The 9025-nt window shown below is 56.3% G+C and overlaps 1 protein-coding gene across 2 annotated transcripts; it reads left to right on the forward strand.

The window, feature by feature from the left end:
• The first annotated feature begins 1513 nt into the window (after positions 1-1513).
• On the forward strand, positions 1514-8501 carry PRKAG3 (protein kinase, AMP-activated, gamma 3 non-catalytic subunit). 2 transcript variants are annotated; one of them, XM_004674284.1, is made up of 13 exons: positions 1514-1549; positions 1904-1943; positions 2394-2549; positions 2857-3263; positions 4395-4476; positions 4953-5011; positions 5126-5171; positions 5381-5435; positions 5581-5707; positions 5821-5986; positions 7648-7685; positions 7866-8012; positions 8267-8501. In XM_004674284.1, the coding sequence occupies exons 1-13, from the start codon at positions 1517-1519 to the stop codon at positions 8381-8383; spliced, it is 1473 nt and encodes a 490-aa protein (XP_004674341.1). In that variant the 5' UTR covers positions 1514-1516; the 3' UTR covers positions 8384-8501. The 2 variants fall into 2 exon arrangements, with proteins under 2 accessions (XP_004674341.1, XP_012583902.1); XM_012728448.1 differs by having other exon boundaries at positions 1517-1549; positions 1886-1943; positions 8267-8383.
• The last annotated feature ends 524 nt before the right edge of the window (positions 8502-9025 follow it).

The raw sequence follows: 9025 nt of genomic DNA on the forward strand, positions 1-9025 counted from the left end.
ATGTCGAGCCAACATCTTTTAGTTATCAGGGTGCCCACTGCTGACTGAGAGGTGAGAATATTCACACGACTAACTTAACACACAACCTGCATAAACACCAGCAAGTCCACCCCGAACTGCGCTCCCAGAACATGCAATCAGGGAAAGCTTTCTTAAGGAGGAGCCCTGCTACCAGCACTTCGGGGTGAGCAGGTCGAGGGTGGAAGGGAAGACGGAGAACTGGAGAAGGCAGTGGTGTGAGCCGAGGCTACTCTGCTTCTGACTCAACCTCCAAAGGCGCCCTGAGCACAAGAGGGTGTGGCATCCCAGGCTGAGGCGTCAGCTCTCTCAGGATGGGCCGCTTGATCCTTGCACCATTTGAGGCATCCCTTCATGAGTGCCTTAGAAATCCCATCACGTGGCACCAGACAGGCTAGGCCACGGAGATCCCACGGAAGGAGAGCTGCATTCACTGGGCTGGTCCAGGACGCACGTGGGAAGGCAAAGTCCCTCCCCTGCTCGGTCTCCTCCACCCTCCCACAGACAGAGCAGGAGCTTGAGGGATGATGAGAAATATGTTCAGTGAATTCAGCAAGAAACCTGGTATCCCTTAGGAGCATCTACTCCAGGCCAGGGCCTGGGAAGGAAGAGATTGGCCGGAGGGAGTGGCAGGGAGGGGTGAGAGAGGAGTGCTGGAGCAGCTGGGTCAGCATTCCTGAATTGGACACTGACTCAGGCCCCAGGAATGCCAAGGAAGGGGGGTGGGATCCCAGAGCCAGGCTGGGATCCTGTTGGCACCAGGACATGTAGGAACAACACACAGCAGAAGGAGGGGACCAGCGTCCCTGCACCCAGACCTACCTCCCAAGCTCAGGTAGAAACAGGTGTCTCTCACCCTGTGGCCAGGTAGAGCCCCCTCAGTCCCACTACACACCTCAAGGTGATCCTGAGAGCTCCCACATGCCCAAACCACCCCACTCCACCTCCTCCCCCAGAGAGAGGAGACTTTGGGGCCAAAAAGGAAGCTTTGGACACCCTGGCCACTCCGAGCACCACCTGCGAGCCCCTTCTGCCTGTCTCCCACGGACTGTCCTTCCCAACTCCAGCCCCACCTTACTGAGGTCTGTAGAAGGAAGAAAGTGAAGCTCCTCTACCTTTCCCCCTTCGGTGTCTGACCAAGATGAAAGAGGCCAAAGAGTAGGAGCCCAGCACACTGAGAGCCCACCTGCCCCCTCTTCCCCCACCCCATCCGGGTGTTCCCTCCGCCCTTACAGCAGGGTTCCGGGTTTGGCCTCAGAGACGCTGGAGGTGACAAGGACGAGCAATCTAGATTCCAGGTGTGCCCCTTCCCTCCCACCCCGCCCCCACCCAGCAGGGCTGAAGCAGCTGAGGGTGGAGGGGGGACCCTCCCTCTCTGCTGCCTGACACCCAATCAGAGAGAAACTGATCCGAGGCAGCGGGCAGGGGCCAGAAGCCAGGCCCAGAATAGTGCTGTCCAGCCACAGTGTCTTGCTCTCTGTTGGTCCAGGCTGGCCGCATGGAGCCCGAACTGGAGAGCGCGCTGCCCACGGTACAGGGATCCGGCCGGCTGGGAGCCCCGGCGCAGACGGGGAGGGCTGAGAGCAGCCGTGGGAATGCGTGTGATGTGCGTGTGCGCGGCTCGGCGCGCGTGGGAATTCTGGCTGCGCGGGCGCGCATCTGTGTACGTGTGTGGAAGTGAGCAGATGGGATTCGGTGTACGTGTGTCTGGGTGTGTGTTTACGCGTCTGTGGGTGGGAGTTCGCGTGTGTTTGTAGGGGGTTTTGAGCGTCTACTTGTGGGGAGGTGCAGGTGTGTGCATGCGCCCTGAGGGAACGAGAAGGCTTGTGGTTTGGGAGCACAGGGTGTTTACCCCCCACCCCTTCAGACATGTTTTTCCGCACAGACCCAACCCTGGAGCAGCCTTGGGGGCCGCCAGCATCAAGGTGAGTGGGGTTTCCCCCCCATGGGCCTAGCCTCCGCTCCCAATTTCTTTGTCCGCTCCTCTGTGGGCCCCACTAAGGCCACCAGTCTCGCTTTTGCCTTTCTTCCCCTTTCCTTCTTTGTTCTTCATTTCTTTCTCCTCCATACCCTTACCTCCAGTTTCCTCTCTTGGAAGAAAGACTTGGCTAAATCTTGAACCCCAGTCCCGACTTTACTTTTTACTAGCTGTGTGATTTTTGGCAAATTGCTCTCTGGTTTCAGGTCCCTCATTAGTAAAGTAGGTCTGATAATAATGTCTCCCCTTCTAAGAGTGCTATGAGGTTTGAATGAGAAATATGCTGGAGAAAAACCCTTTGGAAGCTTGCAAGTATTATATATTATTATTAATAACATTTCATTGACTTTGCTGGATGAATCCCTATTAACCAAACAGACCCCCTTCACCTTTGCAGAGATGAACTTCCTCGAGCAAAGAAATAGCAATTCGTGGCCATCTCTGGCCGTAGCCACCAGTTCAGAAAGAAGCCAGGGGAGACGGGGGCCCAAGGCCTTGAGGTGGACAAGGCAAGAGGCTATGGAGGAGGAAGACCTGCCACGCCAGGAGGAAGGTGAGGCCAGGTACTATTCTGGGGGGTGGGGGTGGACCCAGGAGGACGCCCCAGAACCTGGGACCCGCACTTAGTCCCTTGAGGTCTCCGCAACACAGAGGACCAACATTCACCTCATAGCCTCCTTCTCCCCGCCGGGCAGAAGGCAATAGCCTTGCAGATGTAGAGGTCCAGCTTGCCAACTCAGTAAAAAGGGACAGAGCACGATCTTGAGGGGCCCTCCGGTGGGGGCCACGGTGAGAATAAACTGACAGTGGATGAGAAAGTGCCTTTGGAAGATGAGTTACTGTGCTCTCCCTCCACACAGGTCCCCCATCCAGGCCAGCTGCTGAGTCCACCAGGCTGGAGGCCACATTCCCCAAGACCACACCCTTGGCACAAGCTGCCCCCACAGCCGGGGTGGGCACCCCACCAACAGAGTGGGACTTCCTCCCTCCTGACTGTGCAGCCTCAGCTGCTGGCGCCAGCACCCATAATCTGGGACTGCGCCTAGAGTTCCCAGCCACGGCAGCCTGGGGGTATGAGCTGGAGAGCTTGGCAGCAGAGAGGCCTGGCCCATGCCCATCGCCACTGGCCCCGTTACCCAGACTGGGCTGGGATGATGAGCTGCAGAAGCCGGAGGCCCAGGTCTACATGCACTTCATGCAGGAACACACCTGCTACGACGCCATGGCCACCAGCTCCAAGCTGGTCATCTTCGACACCACGCTGGAGGTGAGCCCCGGCTCGGCAGCACCCCCAGCAGCCGCCAGCCCCACCCGCTCCCAGATGTCCTGCCTGGGCCGCCTCTAGCACCATGGAGGCCCGTGCGGGAAGCCTCTACTCTCCGAGCCCCCTTCGTAGTCATCACAGCCCCCGGTGTCTGAGGCGTGTGGGTTGGTCTCTCTCGCTCATCTTTAAAATGGGCATAAGATGCCTCCTTCGCCCTACAGATTGCAGCAGAGTGTAGGGACAACCCCGGATAGGTAGGAACACCTTACAATCCCGAAGTATGGAGGAGACATTGCAGCGCCACTTAAAACAAAGAGCACTGGACCCCCCCATAACAGAAACACCGGGTGAGCCCTGGCACCTCTTCGCCACTAGCCCACGCCATGACTGAGCTCACAATGGCGGGTAGAGCAGCGTTTCCCGAAGCGTGGTTAGGGATCTGACTCTGGTCCTGTGTGAACAAATGTATTCATTTCAGTGGCTTTGCATCTATTGCAATAGAAATCTGAGACCAGAATGTAGGGGTAGTATTGTTTAAAAGAGGCCAAAATGAGCCCATGTAAAGTTTATTTAGAGAAAAATATTTCCTGTTTTTTTTTTTTTTAAAGATTTATTTATGTATACGAGAACTGGGATACAGGCCAGAGGTGCGGGGATGGGTTGGGGGGTGGGGGTGAGAGGATTCCCCAGAGACAGAGCAGAACAGGCAGATCGACCGAAATACTCTGCTGAAGGGAGCAGCGGGCGGGTCAGGAGAGGCCCGCTGTGCCGCGTGGGTCAGCTCCCTGGCCTGAATAGAACTTGTGCTGAGTGGCTGCAATAGCTTCATAGTGCTGCACTTTAACCCCTTGTGCCACCAGGGAGGGCCCCAAGAGAAAAATATGTCTTAATTATGCAAATAGTCATCTCTGTACTTAGATGAACAAAAACTGTCTGTTACCTGAACTTGTTTCCAAGTCGTGGCACTGGGCTGTTTCCACACACTGAGGGGCGGGCCACAGTGTTACCTACGCAGCAAGTGAGCCCAGCGAGGCCTGGGTCCTGCCTGTGCCACACCGTGAGAAAGCAGGTAAAAGCCTGTAGACGAGGCCCCGTGGAGGGGCGTGGCTCGCCCTCTGCTCTTCTCCCCCTCAGATCAAGAAGGCCTTCTTTGCCATGGTGGCCAATGGTGTCCGGGCGGCCCCGCTGTGGGACAGCAAGAAGCAGAGCTTTGTGGGTGAGGAGGGGCCGGGAGGTGAAGGTAGTGGGGCGTGGAGAAGAGGGGATGCTGGGCCAATTCTGAAGCAGCCCCGGCTTGAGCAGACCCTCAGGCTGAGCGCCCATGGTTTGGGGGCCTCCTGCCCCAGTCTGCAGTGGCCAGCTGGTAGCGAATGGGGCTCCATTTCCCCACTCATGGAAGATTTGTGACCAGCTGGCCCCTCCCGGCACTGTACCCCAAGGTCCATGTGATGGGTGCTAAGGAGGTCAAGAGGAAAAGGAGGGGAGAAACAGGAGATGGAAATGGGGGACAGGGTGAGAAATGCACGGGGAAGCAGAAAAGGCGTAACTCACGTCCTCAGCCCGGGACGGGCTGCCCCGTCCCCTTCCCCAGCCTCGCTGATGTCTCTGTCCTAGACCTTGGTGGGTGGGGCTGGGGTCTGAGCACTAGAGATCCCAGGCTGACCCCGCAGTCTCTCCCCCCACCCCCCACAGGGATGCTGACCATAACAGACTTCATCCTGGTGCTGCAGCGCTACTACAGATCCCCCCTGGTGAGGAGTGGGGGGGCCCTGGGGCATCGGTGTGGCCTGGGGTGGAAGGAATCTGGAGGAGCCTGGTGCCGAGGGGCCCACACCTGACTTCTGGAGCCCTGTGTATGTCCTTAGGTCCAGATCTATGAGATTGAAGAGCATAAGATTGAGACCTGGAGGGGTGAGTAGGCAGAGGGGTGGAGGAAAGGGGCTGAGGGCACCGGGCAAGTATGGAGCCGAGGCTCTGAGGCAGAGGTAGAGGCCAGTAGATGTCCTGGAGGAAGAGGGAAGCGTGGTGGGCAGCTAGGGGCCCGAGGGAAGGACCTGTCTCGGGGCTGCTGGGCAAGGCCAGGTGCCCAGCGCTCGTGGCCTCACTGGCTTCTTCTGCAGAGATCTACCTTCAGGGCTGCTTCAAGCCTCTTGTCTCCATCTCTCCCAACGACAGGTGAGCGCTGCCAGCCTCCAGCCTCAGCCTGCTTGCCCTGCACAATCCCCATCCCCTACCCCTGGTTCTGGGTGGCCCCTGCTCCCTGGCTGGGAGAGGGTGTATGTCCCCACGTTGCCCACGCTCCCTGCTCGCGCCTCTGCAGCCTCTTTGAAGCTGTCTACAGCCTCATCAAAAACCGGATCCACCGCCTGCCAGTGCTGGACCCTGTCTCGGGCGCTGTGCTTTACATCCTCACACACAAGCGGCTGCTGAAGTTTTTGCACATCTTTGTGAGCCTGGGTGCAGCCCCGGGGGGTGGCCAGAGGGGCTGAGACATCTTCAGCGTCTCCGCTGGGAACTCCGTGTACTGCCCCCACTGATCACCTGTCCCCAACCCAACCAGGGTGCCCTGTTGCCCCGGCCCTCCTTCCTCTCCCGTACCATTCAAGATTTGGGCATCGGCACATTCCGAGACTTGGCTGTGGTGCTGGAGACAGCCCCTGTCCTCAGTGCACTGGACATCTTTGTGGATCGACGCGTGTCTGCGCTGCCGGTGGTCAATGAAGCTGGTACCCACCCCCGGGACGGGCGCCTTGCGGGTGGAGGAGGGGAGCAGGGATCTCAGGGCACCGGCAGGGGCCAAGGGTGGCATCAGGGAGAGAAGGCGCTCAGCTGCTTAGCCCCTCTGTGCCTTCCTTTCCCCATTAATGAAGTGGGAATCTTCACAACGCCCACCCTTCTAGCTTCACAGGATGACCTAAGATGCTTTGTGCCATTAAATGGGTGTGATTAGAGAGAGAGTCAGAAGATGCTTACCTAAGATGCTTACCTTTTTATTTATTTTAAGTTTATTTTTACATCATTTTGTACTTTTTTTTTTCATCTCAATTGTAATCCCCGCAGGTTTCCCATCACCAAGTCACCCGTGTGTCATCACCATAGTCCCGTGCACTTCGCTTACTCTTTTTTTTTTTTAAGGTTTACTTGTTTATGCATATAGAACTGGGGTACAGGCCAGAGGTACAGGGGTGATGAAAGGATTCACCAGACACAGAGTGCAGAGCAGGACAGGCCAACTGAGAAGTCCACTGCTGAGGGGAGCAGCAGGCAAGACAGGAGAGGTCTGCCGCGCCATGTGGGTCACCTCCCTGGATGGGGATCGAACCTGTGCTGAAGCTGCTGTGGCCAGCTTCTTAGTGTTGTGCTTTAACCTGTTGCGCCACCAGGGAGGGCCCAGAAGGTGTTTACTTTTAGTTCATTCTTAAAATGGGCATTGGTAGGGTGCGTCTCCAGTCAAGCCACAAGTTCCTGCTCTGAAAATAAGAGAGAATTCAAGGTCATGTCTCTCCTTGATCTATGGCTGAATCTTTTCCAAAGCTAAAATTCATGATGAAGCTGGAGCACAGGACTGTTTTAATTTCTTTTTGATTGTGAAAACTTCCAATTCTACAAGAATAATAGAAAAAGTCTATCTATTGCCTGGCTTAACTACTGTTAACATATTACATAACCAGTTCTTTCTTTTTTCTGAAGCAATTTAAGTGACAGGCTCATTTTACCTCTTAACACTCCAGTCTGCATCTCTCAAAAGGTCTTCCTTACATCACCTCACAGAACTCAGCATAACCTTGAGGTTACCTAGTATCTAATCTGTACTCTCATTCCTTCAGAGCCCCCAAGAATATCCCTTTTTTACACTAGACTGTTCAAGCCAGAATCCAGTTAGGGGCCATCCTTCCTATTTGCTCCTTTTATCCTCTGAGTTCCCAAGTTAGAGGAGTTCTCTCCCTAGTTTACTCTCGCGACACTGGTAAGTGAACATACTTGGGTGAGCTGTCCCAGAGAACGTCCTACCTCCGGATTTGTCTATTTGCTTTCTACAGGTGGCCTTTCTCGTGTCCCTCTACTCCTGTGCCTGTAAACCAGAAATTCAAGCTAAAGGCTTGATCAGACTCAGGCTATCCAGTTGAGGCTAGAACATTTCATAGGTGAAGACACAGCAATGACATCAGCTCCCCTCCTCCCCATGCTGCCCATTGTTCTGCCTCTAGTCTCAGGAAATGGCCACCTGATGCCTCATTATAAAGCCACGTGCATGGGCAATCGGGGGTAGACTGTGTGAAGGAGTTTATTCCAGTATCCTGCCCCAGACGCCCTTGTTCCAGAATCAGGTGTCCGGTTCTGATGGGAACCTCCTCCTTGTCTTTCTCTCACCCTTCCACCCCTGTAGGTCAGGTCGTGGGCCTCTACTCCCGCTTTGATGTGATTGTAAGTGTCCATGGAGGGGATGGAGGGACGCTGGTGGTGCCACAGGGACACTATTGGTATAAGAAGCAATGGTGGGGGGATCTCTGGATCGGGGGGGTCTTCACATGCAAGAGGCAATATCTGAGGGAGTGGAGGCTGGAGGCGAGCATGCCTAAGAGTGGAACTTCCCACCCACCCCAGCACCTGGCTGCCCAGCAAACTTACAACCACCTAGACATGAGCGTGGGAGAAGCGCTGAGGCAGAGGACACTGTGTCTGGAGGGAGTCCTGTCCTGCCAGCCCCACGAAAGTCTGGGGGAAGTCATCGACCGGATTGCCCGTGAGCAGGTACCCCCGCCCTTCTGTACCTACTTCCAGGGCATTCGGCCCAGTTTTTCGTGGGAGCAGCTCCGGTCACCCCTCTACAGCAGGCTTCTGCCTGGTGCTCCCATTTCATGGCCAAACTCTTGACATCCACACTGGTCCTGTCCACGGGCCAGCTGGTCACCCTGAGGGGTCAGAGCCATCCCTAATGCTGTCTGGATCCAGTCACAACTTTGCCCCACGGCTCTGCCCCTCACTGACCCTCTGTGTGCCCACAGGTCCACCGGCTGGTGTTAGTGGACGAGACCCAGCATCTCCTGGGCGTGGTGTCCCTCTCTGACATCCTCCAGGCTCTGGTGCTCAGCCCTGCTGGCATCAGCGCCCTCAGTGCCTGAGCATATCCAAGTCCTCACTCCCAGGGCACCTTCCACGCCCGGAAGTCAATGAAGGGCGCAGGAGAACTCAACCTTCTTCTTCCTCCACTGTTGTTTGCTGGTTCAGCTCAGAATCAGGTAGGCTCTGCCCTGAGCCACTGACCCCAGTGCCAGCCCCTCGAGGTCCCCCTGGGCTCCTAGATCTCCGTCAGTTGGGCTCTGCTGGTGACCACGGCCCCACCCGCAGCTGAGCGGCCCTACAAAAACCTTGAGGACCCACCACTGGGCCACCAGTTTGTCTCATTCCAGCCCCCACTCGGGCCCCGGGGCTGGGCAGGGCTGAAGGAGAGGCATGGGCAGGGCGCGTCTTCATGCACTCTGGGGGTTTTGCAGCTCAGTCCCCACTAGCTTGGAATTCCGCAAGAAGGAAGCACTTAATAAACCCTTGTTGGGTGGAATTTCCATGTTTGGTAATAACTAAGGCTGGAAAAGGAGGGGTCTTCTGCAGCTAATGCACAGCTCAGCAATCGGACATCGTCTGGGCTCTTTCAGGCATTTGTTAGAGGGTTACAGACGAGTCGGGGACAGATTCCACCTGCTTGCAGGTAGATGATGGGCAGGTTTCCTTGGTGGAAAGGGCCTCCCCTGTGCATGTCTCCACCA

The sequence above is a fragment of the Condylura cristata genome, unplaced genomic scaffold (genome assembly GCF_000260355.1).
Source record: "Condylura cristata isolate star-nosed mole 26May11 unplaced genomic scaffold, ConCri1.0 scaffold00002, whole genome shotgun sequence".
NCBI classification, from domain to species: domain Eukaryota; kingdom Metazoa; phylum Chordata; class Mammalia; order Eulipotyphla; family Talpidae; genus Condylura; species Condylura cristata.

Coding starts and splice junctions, on each gene's coding strand:
- PRKAG3 (XM_012728448.1), top strand. CDS start 1,517: ATGGAGCCCGAACTGGAGAGCGCGCTGCCCACG. Junction 4,477..4,952: donor CAAGAAGCAGAGCTTTGTGG/GTGAGGAGGGGC, acceptor CACCCCCCACAG/GGATGCTGACCATAACAGAC. Junction 5,987..7,647: donor GCCGGTGGTCAATGAAGCTG/GTACCCACCCCC, acceptor CCACCCCTGTAG/GTCAGGTCGTGGGCCTCTAC.